At 38.1% G+C, this 16,323-nt stretch overlaps 1 protein-coding gene across 2 annotated transcripts; it reads left to right on the plus strand.

The window, feature by feature from the left end:
• Positions 1-761: 761 nt before the first annotated feature.
• LOC115412892 (sterile alpha motif domain-containing protein 9-like) lies at positions 762-16,118 on the plus strand. 2 transcript variants are annotated; one of them, XM_030125561.1, is made up of 5 exons: positions 767-829; positions 2,459-2,521; positions 4,907-4,968; positions 5,089-5,161; positions 10,574-16,118. In XM_030125561.1, exons 4-5 carry the CDS (start codon positions 5,138-5,140, stop codon positions 15,161-15,163), a joined length of 4,614 nt encoding a protein of 1,537 aa, XP_029981421.1. In that variant the 5' UTR covers positions 767-829; positions 2,459-2,521; positions 4,907-4,968; positions 5,089-5,137; the 3' UTR covers positions 15,164-16,118. The 2 variants fall into 2 exon arrangements, with proteins under 2 accessions (XP_029981422.1, XP_029981421.1); XM_030125562.1 differs by lacking the exon at positions 2,459-2,521 and having other exon boundaries at positions 762-829.
• Positions 16,119-16,323: the final 205 nt, after the last annotated feature.

Here is a 16,323-nt window from a genome sequence, read left to right on the forward strand (position 1 = left end):
TCAAAGATTAGTGAATATGGCTAAAAAGGCTGGCGCTGGCTACCAACTCACTGGAAAATGCTCTGGCAGGGAAAGAGTTAATATGTGCTTCCCTCCGTTTCCTTTGGCAGGTGTGGTCTGTCAGCAAAACAAGTCCAGGCACTTCAGCTTTGTACTCAGCTTTTAAAGGAAGCCTACAGGATTTTTAAACTGTGCAAACGTAATATACTTCTATGTTAAGTTAAAGCAGAAATGTCTGTTCAAAATCAGTATGTTACTAAGTTAAGACTATTTTCCTTATTTTTCATTTAGACCAACTTAATAAAATAACTTATATACTGATTACAATGTGTACATGTAACAAACTTCATTTTTTAAGCAGAAAAAGCTCTTGATTTTATCTTAACTTACTAGCCCCATGAATCATTTTTTAGTGTGTGTTGAAAATTGATTTTCAATAAAAACATCCAATATGAATGATATAAAGAAGCTGAAATGTAAAGTAGATGGTGTTCGTGGGATGAAGGATGTCATTGAAGAGAGGAGACTGGATTTAGGTATCGTTTCACCGACTCATGGAAAAAGCCCCACACACACACGCACGCACGCACGCACACACACACACACACACACACACACACACACACACACACACACACACACACACACACACACACACACACACACACACACACACACACACAAGTTTCACTTTCATTTCCTCTGAACTGACTGAACTGCCCTATTAAAGACTGTCTGCCTGCAGTGAAGGCTGCATTTGTGTCCTGTGGCTGCATGTAGAGGACCCAGCACTGCAGAATACTAAAGGACCCCACCCCCCCCGATCTGGGTAAGTGTACAATCTGTGTTCCTGTAGTGATTTATCTCAGAATGACAGACGCACTCCTCCCAGATGAAGGAGCTGAGAGTGAAAACTCTCTTATTTATTTAGTCATTTTTTTGGTTTATGTTTCATCTGTTGTCCTAGACAGATTTTACAATATCACACTAAAAACTATGTAGATGATTTAAAAGCCTGCATGAGCAATAGTATAAGACCAATACTGATATACATGAATGTTAGGATGTTGTGTTACTTATTTATGTTGTATTAATGTTTAGTTCCCCAAATACATCATCACTCCTGATGTAATACTACACTGAAACTACTTGCTGCTGTACTATGTAAATGTATCCATAGCTATTATATAATTTAATATACACGTATGGATTTGTGTTGCTGTTATAGTAAGTATGTCCCTTTTTTTTTTTCTTATCGTAACTTCCTCATTGTTAGAGCCAGGAAGTGAATTTGCGTAGGATGGTAGGGGAAGGTTCCGCCTTTCTTGGCTCTGATTGGCTAGAAAGGCTCTTCTCCTGCTGTCTGTTGCTCGTGTGCCTCTGTGTCCATATGTTTGTAACACAGAAAGACTGTTCATTTTGTTCTGTTCATGTACCATCCATGTCCCTTAAGATCATATATTTGATTTAAAACTTAAAACCCTGTTGTCCGTGTGCCTCTAGGTTTGAGTCTCAACGAACCACTGTCCTGCATGAGCAAAGTATAATAATAATAATAATAATAATAATAATAATAATAATAATAATAATAATAATCACTTTACTGTCCACAGATGTGGAAATGTGTCTTTGGCTTCACATGTAGGTTCTAAAAATCACAAGTATACAGAATAAATACACAGTATTTTATCACTGTAAAAAGAAATAATCAAGACTCATATAGGAATTCAATTTCACAATCATGAAAAATGTTTAGGGCGACACGGTGGTGCAGTGGTTAGCACTCGTGCCTCACAGCAAGAAGGTCCTGGGTTTGATTCCAACACCAGTCGACGGGGGTGGGACCTTTCTGTGTGGAGTTTGCATGTTCTCCCTGTGTCTGCGTGGGTTCTCTCCGGGTACTCCGGCTTCCTCCCACCATCCAAAGACATGCACTAACAGGTTAATTGGTTAATCTAAATTGCCCATAGGTGTGAATGTGAGAGTGATTGTTTGTCTGTATATGTTCAGCCCTGCGATGAACTGGCGACTTGTCCAGGGTGTACCCCGCCTTCGCCCCTATGTAGCTGGGATAGGCTCCAAGCGACCCCCGTGACCCTAGTGAGGATAAAGCGGATTCAGAAAATGAATGAATGAATGAAAAATGTTTAATATGATCAGCATAGTTAGCATTTCATGGTGCGAAGTGTATTATTAGTTTAGAAAAAATAATTTGAGTTTCGATTTGAATAATGAGATTAAAGCACTATTTTTGATCATGGAGGGTCTGGTATTCCATAATGTGTGAACTGCGAAATTGATATTAAATTGACTTAGTGTTGTACGTGAGAATTGACTGTGAATGTTAGTTGACTGTCTCAAAGTATATTAATGTATATTAGAATTAAACAATAACCAGTTATAGAATATTATTATTATTATTTTTTTTATTTTTTTATTTTTTTTAACCTCTGCTCAGGGATGAGTGATGCATCTACTGGTGCCTGACCGCTTGAGTGGCAGCTGACAGCCTGTCCTGCATGTAAGTTAACTGCCAGATCAAGTAGCCAATTGGAGAAGAGGCTTTCTAGCCAATCAGAGGCAACAAAAGGCGGTACCTTCCCCTATCGCCCTACCTTTTGCAAATTCACAGCCAGGAATCATCACACTGAGCCCAGTAAAAAAAAAAAGCCACTTGTGATCAAAATGATGTTGAAATATGTGCAGAGAGTTGTGTAACTGTATCAGAATCCTACTGCGCAATCATCAGAAAGAAACAAAAAAATCTGTAAGCTTGCTCTGATTGGTAGTATGTAACTACAGAAATCTGAAGATTTGAATCCAGTGTCTGTGTGTATTAACAGTTTTCTAAATTTGTTAAAACGATCTAAATGCATGAATATATCTGAAATGGTGTGCATAATTCTAAATGAAAGTCATGGCCAAACATTTTGGCAGTGACACAAACAGATTCTTTGCCTAAACCTGATTTATTTGCCAATAACACTGGTTGAACCTTATGAAGTGCCCATAATGTTCAGCATAGAAATACAAGAGGAAAAAAATGCAGTAATGCTTGTGAAAAAATGGAACTTTTGGCCACAACTGTACACAAATCTAAATATACTTGTGTTAATGACAGAAAAAATACATTTTCCTCTGTGAAAGTCACCATTTGTCATACGGACAGTAAAGTTCTACTTCGTTTAGTGTGGCATTCCAGTGAACAGTGTACTCTCGGGGATGTCATTTCCTGTCATTTCACCTTAAGTACAAGAGAAAAAGTATTAAGAAGTGAAATCACTAAAAGTCTGGTCACGTTGAAGCTGCAGAGACATTATCAGCTTTGAATGACAACCTGACACACCATCAGTTTTACAACAAACCATCATTATTAAGACTTGTCAAGTATGTTTCAACAGAATAGATGTGCATATATTCAATCATTTTAATATGTATGTGTAATTAATCATATAATTCATATGGGATTAAAAAATAATTCACCTCCAACCACTGAATACTCTAGGTATTTTTTCTTAGCGTCAGAATTTCACCCCTCTACTCATCTCAGTCCCCATATTTCCTGAAGGCAGCATGACTGAATTAGAACATCTGTGTTTGTGAGCCTGAGTCCATGACAGTAGTGTAAGAAAGGTCATGTAAAAATCAATATATAGAGACAGTTGAGACATAGTGTACTTAAAAATTATTTTCCTTCAATAATGCCCCTCCACATTATACTGTGAGACAAACAGTTTGGAACATTCTAACTGGTCTCACGAGCAGAGCACAGGTACGAGAACAGATTTAACTTGTAACCACCAAGAAATCATCTAGTTGTAGTCCGTAATATCCGATAGTTGACAGTTGGCACAGTTTGGTGGTAAAATACTGACATCCAGTACCTCTAGCTTCACAGTTTTGCAGTTTTGTGTCTTCTTTGTTCAGCCACTTCCCCTCCCAGCCACCTGGCTCACTTCTAGAAACTATTTTGGACATAAATCCACATTCCAAAGGGACAAATGGTAAAATATGTACTGTATTCAAATCCTCTAATTTGGAACCCTTGGCGTGTGTTCAAAGAAAATGGGAGAAAGAACTGGCCACAGGGTTTCCTGAAGATGTATGACAATCTATACTTCACAGTATTCATTCATCCTCAGTGTGTTTAAGACACAGAGTAATTCAGTTCAAGGTGGTTCACAGACTGCATGGGTCTAAAGTGAAGTTGGCAGAAATTTAATCGGACTTGAATCCTACTTGTGATCATTGTGAAGCTGAACTGGCGACACTGTTTTATGTGTTTTGGTTTTGTTCAAAACTGAAAAACTTTTGGCAGTCTAAATTTAAATTTCTTTCTGATGTAACAGGGTCTCATATTGAACCTGAGGCAACAATTGCAATATTTAGCATTACATCACATTCTTTTCTTTTTAATCAAAAATATACAAATCTGATTGCCTTTACCACTCTTCTTGCTTGTAGACTAATGGAAAGATAACCGACCTCCAACATTTAAATCTTGGTTTCTGGATCTTTTATATCATTTAACATTGGAGAAAAATGAGATATTCTATAAGAGGATGTGCCAATAAGCTTTTCAGTACCTAGCAACCTGTTCTGAATCACATAAAAGAGGTAGATCCCTCACTTATTCCAGAGTTGTCTTATTAATACTAGTCTGTGACTAATATCTGAGTCTCTTATTTTATTTATTTATTTATTATTGTCAATTAATTATCATCTTTGTTTTTTATGATGCAACGGGGTGGGAACGTTTATGGGTTTGGGCATAAAAAAAAGTGATGACTGTATTATGCTTTTGTGGACGACTCAATGTGTAATCAAAACACTTTCAACACAAAATATTGAGATTAGACCCCAACCTTTTTGTGTATTTACCATTAACATGTATTCTTATTTGCAGTGTTGATGGTGTAAACTTGCCAAGAGCAGGCCAGTGGATTTGGATACCAGGGTAAAATGAAGGTAAAAGGTCTATCATTTGATATAGCATACATTCATATACATTATACATTATATAGCCATTATACAGTCATACATTATATAGCCCTCTATTTATTTATTCTTTTTTTGTTTTTCCTTTAGCATTGTGACTTGAGTGACCTTTGTTTGTGAAGGGGAAATCAGAGCCATCATGGCTGATCAAGGTGAAATGAAGGTAAGTCAGAATTTGCTAACTCACATTTGCCCAAATTTCAGTGGAAAAGATGATCGTCTGTGATGAGTTACCACTTTGTTTAGGCCCCTGAATATTGAAGTGCAGCGCATCCCCACGTACGAGGACTAAAGTTAGGGTTCTGTCATAAACTCTTTCAATTTCACATTTTATTCTACAGCCTATGCATTTGCTACAAAACCCAATTTGTTCCAAATGTGCCAAAATGCAGCTTCATCACATCCCCAGTTAAAGTATTTTAGGACAGTTCCTGGGATATACGCTAAATTATGTTTAAAACACAGTATCTCAGAAACATTTGGCAGAAGGTCACAAAATTTGGCACAAAGCTTTATTTGGACACAGTCAAACTAAAAACATTTTGGTGACCTTATTATTCTGTTTTTTTTTTTTAAATAAATGTTTGTCTTGGTTTTGAAAAACATATACATTTAAAAGAGGCTGATATTTTTTCCTTGATAAATAAACCCTTGGTAGGCAAAGTAGCATTAGCTCTTTTCTAATTTTAATATTTAAAGATTCAAGCCTGCTAGGTAGCATTAGGTCTAATCAGCTCATAGTTAGTGTTAGCTGATTCAACAATCTTAAAATATTGATGCGTGAAAGAAATGAGATGAAAATGAATTAATAAACTGATGAATTAAAATTTGGATCCTTACAAGTAAAACCAAAGATCACATAATTTTGTTTAAAACTAAGGAAAATGTTTTGACACACTGGATATGCAACATGACATCATGACTCTCATAAAAGTACATGGCACTTTTAATTGGCATGTTATCTGTACGGATTATAAGCTTTCAGCATGTATGTTCACGCCGAGTTAAATACCACATACTGAGGGTTAGGGTTAGGGTTATGTGAACTGGAGATCTTAGCAAAAATTGACATGTGATCAAATGGTGTTTAATAACACACGTAAGGTCGAAAATGCGTATGTACAGCATGCCAAATCCCATAGGAAGTGGCATGACATACAACGTGATTTCATGAAATCAGTCTCAGATATGTGAAGTTCTACCATTTTTGCACAAGCACAGAATAAATCTTGTTTCCACCACAAATCAGTTGTGAGATATTTGTCACATTGTCACAGGAGTCTGTTTGAGAAACTTGACATTCAGTTTAACTAAAATCAATAACTGAAAATAGAGCATTGGGTATGTAGCATGTGTTGAACCGGACTGGCTTCTACTCAAACTTAAAATTAGATTAAAACAAGACTAAACTGTTTCCAAAATGCTGAACTTTTGCAAATCAACATTAGGTAATTATGTAAGAATGTTCCCCTAATGCCATTCCACCGAATGGGTGCCATTTGCTTGTTGTAACTCTTCCAAATTAAACTTCATTTTTAAAAATCTTTTTGCAACACTAAATCTAATAATTTAATAACAAACATATTTAACCATTCAAAATGTGTATTGGTCAATCTCAGGCAACTTTATTTCACAAAGTTTTTAAGCAGAAGATGGTTGCATTTTTCTCAGTCCTGTTACCAAAACTCATGTGACATTTAAAAAGCAGGCTTAAAAGCATGCCAACTAATTCCTTTGTTTTCCCCTCAACAAAATGTTTATTTTAAAGAAACGGTTGGTTACATGTTTAAATGATTAATATTTGTGACTAAAAAAAAATCACCATGTATGCACGCAAGTTGTGTTTTCCAAAAAAATGCAAAGTCATTTTTTCCATTTTAAAGGAGACCCAAACCTCAAATTCATCAAAATTTTGATAATGTAATTCATGACATTATTTGCACATTAACACATAATTAAAAAAAAAAAAAAAAGAAAATGGGGTTTTATCTTTATTTTTTTTGAAAAAACAATTTAGTAACAGGAATGAACATTGTGTAACAGGAAGGAACATTTGGTAACAGGAATGTGTGTCTTTGTGTGCGTGTTTGTTTTTGTGTGTCTGTGCGTGCCCGTGCATGTGTGTGTGTGTGTGTGTGTGCATGGCCATGTGTGCATGTTGTATGTGTGTGTGTGTGTGTGTGTGTGTGTGAGTGTGCACGGTGGTGCGTGCATGTTGTGTGTTGCAAAAACTCTGTGTGTTTTAGCTAGAATTGCAATAAACTTATGTTTGTTGGCCCAGACTTCTTTCTCTATCTCCATGTGATGACCTGTGACTGGCCTCAGGGGTGCGATGATACACACAATGTCCTCAAACAGGTACCAGAGGATAACAGCCGGCCACAGTCGGGTTCAGCTGTAGTAATAATGCCCATTTGACTTGAAGGGGTCACATTTTGCTAAACCCACTTTTATTAGTCTTTGGTACATTTATTTGTGTATTTGGACCCTAGTAGTTCATGAAGTTTGAATTTGAACCCCCCAGGTGCTGCAAAGCTATCTTTATATTCATTTTGGCAAAAATCAAGTGGATTTCTACAACCTGTTTAAATTCCTGCTTAATTTGTTATGTTTTATAACTAGTTATGTCATGACATTTGCATATATAAGGTCAAGATTTCCAACGAACATTTCTCTGAGTATGACATAACTGTTCATCAGCAGCAACAGCTGTAGTCCATACTGAAAATATGTCCAAACTTCGAGCGGATTACCTAAAATGTTCAGTTGTTGGTTGTATTAACAAACACAAGTGGTTGAATGGGACAGAGTGCACAGCCAACAACCTGGAGGGGGTGGGGCGTGAAGTGGCTCATTTGCATTTAAAGGGCCAGCGCTCAAAACGAGGGTTGAAGATGGACCTGTGGAGCTGAATTAATGAAGAATTCAGACCCAAGCAGAGCATTTACAGTTTATATAGACCACAGGGAACTGTTTTAAAATGCATAATTCCATTTAAAAAAAAGCAAAATATCACTCCTTTAAATGGACCTCGGATTCACTTCGGAGTAAGGCTCTCGATCAGCTCCCAATTACGTTTAATGTAAATGGGACTCGGGGCTCTGAGCTGGCAGCACCGTGCATGTGAGTCCCAGTTATGTTCGGAAATGGTTTTGAGAATGGAACCAACTTCATTCTGCCAGATAATAATAAGTAGTGTTATTTAAGGTGAAATAGACACATTACGGTGGTACTTTGCAGTCGCTCCATTGTAGTGAATGAGGTGATGTCTGTCCATCACTTCTAACATTGCTTCCTGTCTGGACCAGGTCTAGACATGCCTCTCATCTAACCACGCCCCCATGTCAAAAAGAGGCAAGAATGTTTTGTAACCAAAGAAAAGGTTTATTACTGCAGACAGAGTTTTGTAAAAGCAAAAAACTGGTTTGTAGGAGCAAAATAAGGCCCAATCCCAGTTCACCCCTTTAGCCCTCCCCTGTACCCCTATCCCATGGCCCTTGCACTTGGCACTACCCCTTGAAATGAAGGTGTGAGGGGTAGGGGTTGAAACATTTCCCTATGAAATGAGACAACCCTTCGCGACCTGTTACGTCATCAGCAGTCATCGATGCCTCTATAAACAGATGTGGCAACTTTGTTTCCAAAAGTATTCACTAATGTAGCTGTAACCATCTCTGTTCCATGGGCTTTGGTCATTTTTGAGGCTATCAACTACAAACCGCAGAAATGCAATCTATAACACATTGAAACGGCATTAAACGGTTGATCAAATGATTAAGTTGTTTATGAAGAAAATACATTCATTTGTGTATTTCTTCCATCACACTGCTGCACTTTTTTGCTGTGTTTACCTCCATTTTGCCAATGATTTGAACAGAATTATGGGAGATTTCTCCCACCCCTTCTTTCAGAGTGTGGTCCTGAGATATCTCTGTTTCAAGGGCTATACAGCTGCCTTAGCCCTTCCCCTCCATCTAATTGACAATCGGGACAACACTACTCCTTCATGTGTACGCACAAAACAGAGGGGTAGGGGTAAGGGTGGATAGGGATTCAGCCTAAGTTTCGTAAGTGCATTTTTAAAAAGGAAAATATATATTTTTGGTTTGCAAAACTTCACTTGTGATTACAATAGTTCACTTTCGTTTACAGTGTTATCTGGTCTCATCTTGACGCCATACCCTCCAATTTCTGCGACATTTGCACTTTTCTCTCTCACTGAGGTCATTGATGCTTTTCTTCCTGCCTGACTCTAGGTTCTTCCTGTATTTATCTCGGTCCTTCTCTAAATATCTCTCTCTCCTCTCTGGGTCAGCGTTGCGTTGAGTGCAATAGCGACACTGCTTTTCTGCAGCACTTGGTGGTGGATTGGCTCCCTGCAACTATGGTATTCACATTGTAAAACTGATCTTAAAGGTCAACAACTTCAGTAATTTCAACTATAAAACTTAAAAATCTGGTGAATAGTATTATATTGACTAATATTCACTAATAAATCAATAAACCAGAGGACACTACTCACTCCTGTTACTGTTACTCAGTCCTGTTACTCTTTATATGAGTAACAGGACTGAAAGTAACAGGACAGAATTTTTAGCATAGAATTAGCAAGTACATGAAACACAGCCACATGGTATCGATGCTAATAGTATGAGGACACTGAGCACATTCCTGCGATTTACTAAAAATTAGTATTTTTAAAATGAACTAATAACATCTAAGAAATAATTTAGGTAACAGGACAGTGCGTTGAGATTAACCTTCACAGTCATAGTTACAATATCATCAAATTTACAGGAAAAAAAAACCTGAGAGAACTTAGTTTTGATCTTCCCAAGGCCTTCAGAAAATCCAGCTGATGTAACTTCCTGTGGAACATGGGACTTGTGGAATGTTCCAAATTTTTCAGAGGGGGGAAGGTGTTAGGGTAACAGGACTGAGTGAGAACACAGGGACATGACTAAAATGTGTATTTTCACAAAAATATCATGGAGTGTTCTTGTAAAAATGTATTTAAAGCGTAGATGGGATATGGAGTCACACAACAATGCAAAAAAATTTTTCTGAAGTATTTTACTCATTATATTTCATGGTAAATTGTAGCATTAGAGAGTGGGGACAGGTAACAAAGGCTATTTTTTTCAGTGTTCTAGGTAGTTTTTATAAATGTTTTCAATTATATATTTTAAATTTGCATTTAGATCAATGTGCAAGACACTTTGCTTTATAATAAAATGTATTTTACAGTTGATTTTCATGCATATTTATACATATAATGTCCTGGGGACAGAAATGGCACCCATTCAGTGGAATGGCCCTTGAGGTAGCAATGCAGTTGTGCAACACAGCTAGTGTTGTATGCACCAAGTATGTGCACGTAAATTGTCACTGATTCTGCTAAATGGTGATACTCGGCATGTGCATATTAAACTTTGCATCAGTGTCCATTTCAGACTAGACTTGGGCAGCTGCTTGCTCTTGATCTGATAACAATACATAACATATTAATAAGAATAAAAATGTGTAATTATTATGTTACAACACTTTAAAACATTGTAACTTTTTATAATTTTAGGATAATGACCAGGACCTGTCACCTGACATGAAGCACTGGAGCAAACAACAAGTGAGAGAATGGGTTCTGAAGCTGGAAGGTGTGGATGACAAAACTGCAGAAACATTGTTTCTGCAGGACATTACTGGACCTAGCCTTTTGCTTTTAGAGGTTTCAGAATTAAAAGAAATGGGTGTGACTTTTGGGCCAGCAAAACTTATCATTCATGCCAGAGATGAACTCATCAAGTTAAAGAAGGATGAGCCCACAAGCTTTGCAAACCAGTCTGGAAGACCATGTAAACCCTATCCATTTCATAGGTACCATGACACGTACAGATACATAGAAGGCAACATTCTTGATATCCCAGAATCAGGTGCATCAGGCCTCATTGAACCATGTCATGAATATAAATCTTTCATCAACACAACGGATGAAACTAAAATGGACAAATTTACCTCTGAGATTATTCGGTTTGCAGCTGCCTGTATGAATAGTTGCACCAACGGCACCATCCATTTTGGAATTGGGGACAAGCCAGAAGGGTTTACCCATGGGCAAGTGTTGGGGGTGGTTGTAGATGACAAAGAGGCTTATGGTGTTGAACTAAAGTCTGAAATTGATTGTTATTTTGAGCATAAACACAAACTCAGCGCCCAAAAGTGCATCAAACCACCTCGATTTGTTGGAGTTCTCAACAAGGACATGATGTCATCCAACAAGTGTGTGATAGAAGTGGACATAGTTCCTGACTCGACCATCTGTGGGGAAAACTTCTATCATACTTATAGCATGAGCACAAAAAAGAAAAAAACTAAAGTTAAAGAAACAGTCACAACTGAAACCAACCCATCAAAACAATTCTTTGTTCGAGATGGAGGAAGCAGCAGAAATCTGTTCCCTCACACTACATCTGCCAAAGACGCCAAGGAGTACAATGACTTTATTGGTAGTGTTGAACAAAGAGCACAACTAAGAAAACAAGCAGAAGAGAAGCACCTGAGAGTGATAAAAAGCAGTAACCAAGGGTCTAAACTGAGTCAGATGATAACTGGGGGAACAGCCTCATTAGACAAGTCCCACTATGAGCGGTACGTAATAGTAACTAATAAATCTCATTCAGTTCAGTTTGAATCACTGGGGTTTCTTGTGGAACTCAACCCAACAGCTGTGCTCGACTTTGACCCGCAATCAGCCCAAAATGGATTACAGCAGTACTTTGAAAAGCAGAGTCCAGTAACTGTCCATTTACCAGACCAGTATAAAATTACAGGGGATGTAGAGGACATTGCAAACAATTTGCAATTAACTCGAAACACCAGTTGGGTTTTCTGCAATGGGAAAATAGGTGAAGAGGAACCCTCAGAGATAAACCACTGGATGATGGACAAGGGAGCTTCCATTCGAGGTGTGACGTCATTTTTGTGTCGGAAAGATGTGCTTCCAAACAAGAGATTCCTTGTGGTTTTCTTACTTTTGTCGACAGTAAGTGACACAATGGATCCTCTTGTTGAGACATTCAGCACTTTCTTGCAGGAGTTGAAAGGCACAGAGCAGATCCTTTGCATTTGCGATAATAAGCAAGCATTTACCTCCTGGAGAGACTTGATTCAGGCTCGCTGCGGAATCGACGTCTCGTCTAGATGCATCTATGAGCTCAGTTTATCCGAAGTTAATGGCACTGTTCTTAGTCTGTGGTCAGAAAACCGAAGATCTAGTCGTTTCTTACCTTGTGGTGGGGGAGGCAAAGTGATTCTGGAGAAGAAAATAGAGCGTAGCCTGAATACTTTAGATGTCCTGTGTGTAAACCAGTGTGAGGGAGGGAACGAGGACAAAATTGCCATTGAGGAGAACTTCTACAAAGGAGGGAAAGTGTCATGGTGGAATTTCTTTTTCTCGGAGCAGCCTGGATCCACTCCGTTTATTAAACGAGACAAGTTTGCCTACATCACTGACACAGTCATACCAGAACTGTGTTCTGAGAGAAAAGCCTGCATGTTGCTCAACCTCATCCACATACCTGGATGTGGTGGGACAACATTAGCCATGCATACTTTATGGGCACTCCGAGACAGATTTCGCTGTGCTGTCCTTCTAGACAACAACGCTGACTTTGCTAAAGTTGCTGATCAAGTTGTGACACTTCTTAGCTATAAATGTGAAGAGCAGTTACCACATGTCCCTGTTTTGTTGATGGTAGATGATTTTGATGAGATGGAAAGGGTATTTGACTTACAACAGCTCATTGAAAATGAGTGTGTGAAGAGGCAAAGTCAGTCCAAGTCTGCACAGGTGATTCTCCTGAACTGCATGAGGTCTGAATCCTCTGAACATGACCAAAAAGAACCAACAAAAGACACTGTATTCATTGGGAACAAGCTCTCTGAAGAAGAACAGAAACAGTTTGAGCAAAAATATGTGGAAATAGAAAAAACACATACTAATGCAGAAACATTCTATGGATTCATGATCATGAAGAAGAACTTAGAAGAAGGGTATATTCAAAGTGTGGCTTGCAATACCCTGAAGAGCTTCAACATTGACCAAAAAAGTGCACAGCTTCTGGCTGTTTTAGTTCTGTTGAGTGCATATTGTAATCGTGCAACTGTGTCTGTCTCTCTTTGTGAAGAATTCCTTGGTCTTCAACCCAAACCGTTTTGTGGAACCATCAAAGTTGAGGAAGGATTTGGAAAGTTTTCCACTTTAATCACTTGCTGTGAAGTTGTGGGGAAGGTTGTATTCAAGGCTATAAAACTGATTCATTCAAAAATTGCATGGCACTGTTTGCAAGAACTCGCAGCAAAACACAACACAAGCAAAGCAAAGATTACTGATTTTCTGCTGACAACAAATGAACTCTATGGCAGCATACAAGGCAAAGACAAACTTATGCAGGATGTTCGCAACATTTTGGTGAAGAGGTACTCTTTGAAGGAAGAATCTCAAGTACAGGCAACAGCAGCAATCCCTGCAGGTGAAAAAGATGAAAAAAAATCACTAGAAACCCGTTTCTCCCCCCTCATCCGACACATTGAAAATGAGACTCCAGGATTGGAGGAAAGGGTGCTAATAAATGCTTCACACAGGTTTCAAAAAGATGCAGTCATAGCTCAGCTATTAGCAAGGTATTATTACCTAAAAAAGAAAGATTTTGAAGAGGCAAAACAGTGGGCAAAGACAGCCAAAAATCTTTCTAAAGACAGCTCCTACATTTCAGACACCGCAGCCCAGGTTATAAAGCATGAACTGAAGACCACCATTGGAAATGAAAAAGTGCCTATTGGGCCTGAGGCACTGGGCAGACTTCTCAAACTGGCGAAATCAGCAACAGATTCATTCAGAGAAACACAGAATCTTGCCAAGGCAGAGTCCACCCAGCGATTGCAAACCAAGGCAGGCAACTATCCTTTCAATACAGCTGGGTACTTGGGGGAAATTCAGGTAGGGGTACATGTGATTGAAGTGCTGAAAAAGATCCCCATATTTTCTGCAGGCAATGTCCGTCATGACATACTGAGTCAGATGCTGTCTGGAAGTCTCACACTTGACCAGATAAAACAAAATGATCCAGGATATCGAAAAAACATCCAGTACTACATCATTCTCCAAAGCTTTAAGGATGTACTTTACAGCCTCAAATGTAGGATGAAGACGAACTTTGACTTCCTTGACAAGTTTTATGTGAACCTAGGCTCCAAATTTGGAATGGAAGAAACTCGTGAGCAAATAACCCAAAATGAGCTTTTCAGATGTTTCAAACAATATGCAGAGCTTTTCTGCAAGACAGATTCTGCTGCTCTTTTGAAAAATAAAACCATGCATAGAATGCTGCAGCTACACCAGGCCAGACAATATCTGGAGATGCAGAAAGCTGACACATACTCTGGGATTCTGAATTATCTCTCAAAGGATGCAAAGGATGTCCAACCTGCAATTCTGGAAAAAATTGCTAAACGATATGAGTTTATCTGTACACATGAACAGTCCCGTTCTGTGGAAAGGATTAACTACATCTACGTCAATGTTGTGTTGAGCTGCATCAAACTGGAATCAGACAAAATTCTGCCATACCAGGAACTGGTTAATATCCTCTGTCAAATTCTGCACAAGCCAATTTCATTGGATGACAGTTTACCGCTGCTCTTCATCGCAGTTGTTCTGTTGTGGCCACAGCAGTACTTAAGCCGTGCAGAAAGTGGCAACCTTGGAAAGCACATCTCACAAATGAGAACTTGTTATCACACAGTGATGAAAGAAGTGTACAGTGGCAAAAGGCCCATCATCCATTTCTTCCTGGGGAAAAAGCAAGGCTACGAACGACTGGTACACCTCGGCCAAGTTAAAAGTTGCATCAAGGCTGGGAAGGAACAGTTTGCCTCCATGTGGGAAAATGGCTTAATCTGGAAAAACACAGAGGTGAAAGAGTGTCTTTACAGAGTCTCGGGGGAAGTGAGAGGCCGAAATATTCTGGCAAACACTTTAATCCCAAACCTGAAGATTGAGGTCACGCCAATGTTTCAGAGTCAGCTTCGTAACCTCTCAGATGGATCAAAAGTGTCATTCTTCATTGGTTTCTCTATGAAAGGCCCTCTTGCAATTGACATTTATTAAACCACAGGAGCACTCGGTTAACACCATGCAGGGCTGAAGCAAAACAATGTGGGTCCATCCATTTTGTTGTGTAGAATTAAGGAACCAGTTCCAGGTTTATAAACCGATGTAAGATTTAGGTGTTTTGTAAGCAGAAATGGATATGACCAAATTTTTGTATAATAACCTGTGACTACAAATGGTGTTTGTTTGTTTGTTTGTTTCATCTAGAAGGACCATGCATAGAGAGAGCAGGTTCTCTTCCATAGACCTCTACATTTTTCACCTCAATTTTTCTATGGTAGATTACAACAGACAAATAAAATGTTGCCTGAGTACGGGTATTTATTGATTTTATGTTAAAGTAATATTCACTTCAGGCTCTGTTACATGGGAGGAGTGAGGAATGGGATTTCCAGTTGGTCGCAATTTGTAACCTCACCACTAGATGTCTCTAAATCCTACCCATAGGTCCATTAACTAACTGTATTTTTATCAAGTTGAAACAAGCAAAAAGTCTGTATTGTCTTATTAAAACTCATTGTGTAGCTCATGAATTGGTGTACTGTATAGGTAACAGTTTGATTAAATTTTGTAACCAGATACTCTTGACGAGGAACTCTGTCATTAACTTTGTCACTTTTACCACTTTGATGAATCATTGATAATGTGCATTAAGATAATCACTGTTTTTTTGTTTGTTTTTTTATTGAACTTTGTGCATTTAACAAAATAAGACATTTACAGTTGCTAAATACTGATTTTTATAATACTTTTATGTACAAGTTTTTTCATGCACTGATTTTGATGTTGAAAGTATACTGTATGCTATTTACTGCAGATGTTTAATGTTTCAGTGAGAATGTCCTTTATGTTGTTTTTTTTTTTTTACATTTATTACTCCATGGAATATGATGAGGACATTGAATTTTTCCACTCCATTTACTTCTGAATAAAAATATAATATTTAACAGTACATTGTATGACACTGTTATTTATTGTTGCATTCAAATTGTCATTTTTCCCCCAAGAATATTACTGTGTTTAATACTGTATTTACAATGTTTCCAGAATGTGTGCATGGAACAAGTGAAGACATGTCCACAGTAGGAGATGCGATGAGATAAAAAAATGTGTAAAATCTTCTAGACTGTAATTTTGAAATGCTTCTAAAATGATAA

This window comes from Sphaeramia orbicularis, chromosome 21 (genome assembly GCF_902148855.1).
Source record: "Sphaeramia orbicularis chromosome 21, fSphaOr1.1, whole genome shotgun sequence".
Lineage (NCBI taxonomy): Eukaryota > Metazoa > Chordata > Actinopteri > Kurtiformes > Apogonidae > Sphaeramia > Sphaeramia orbicularis.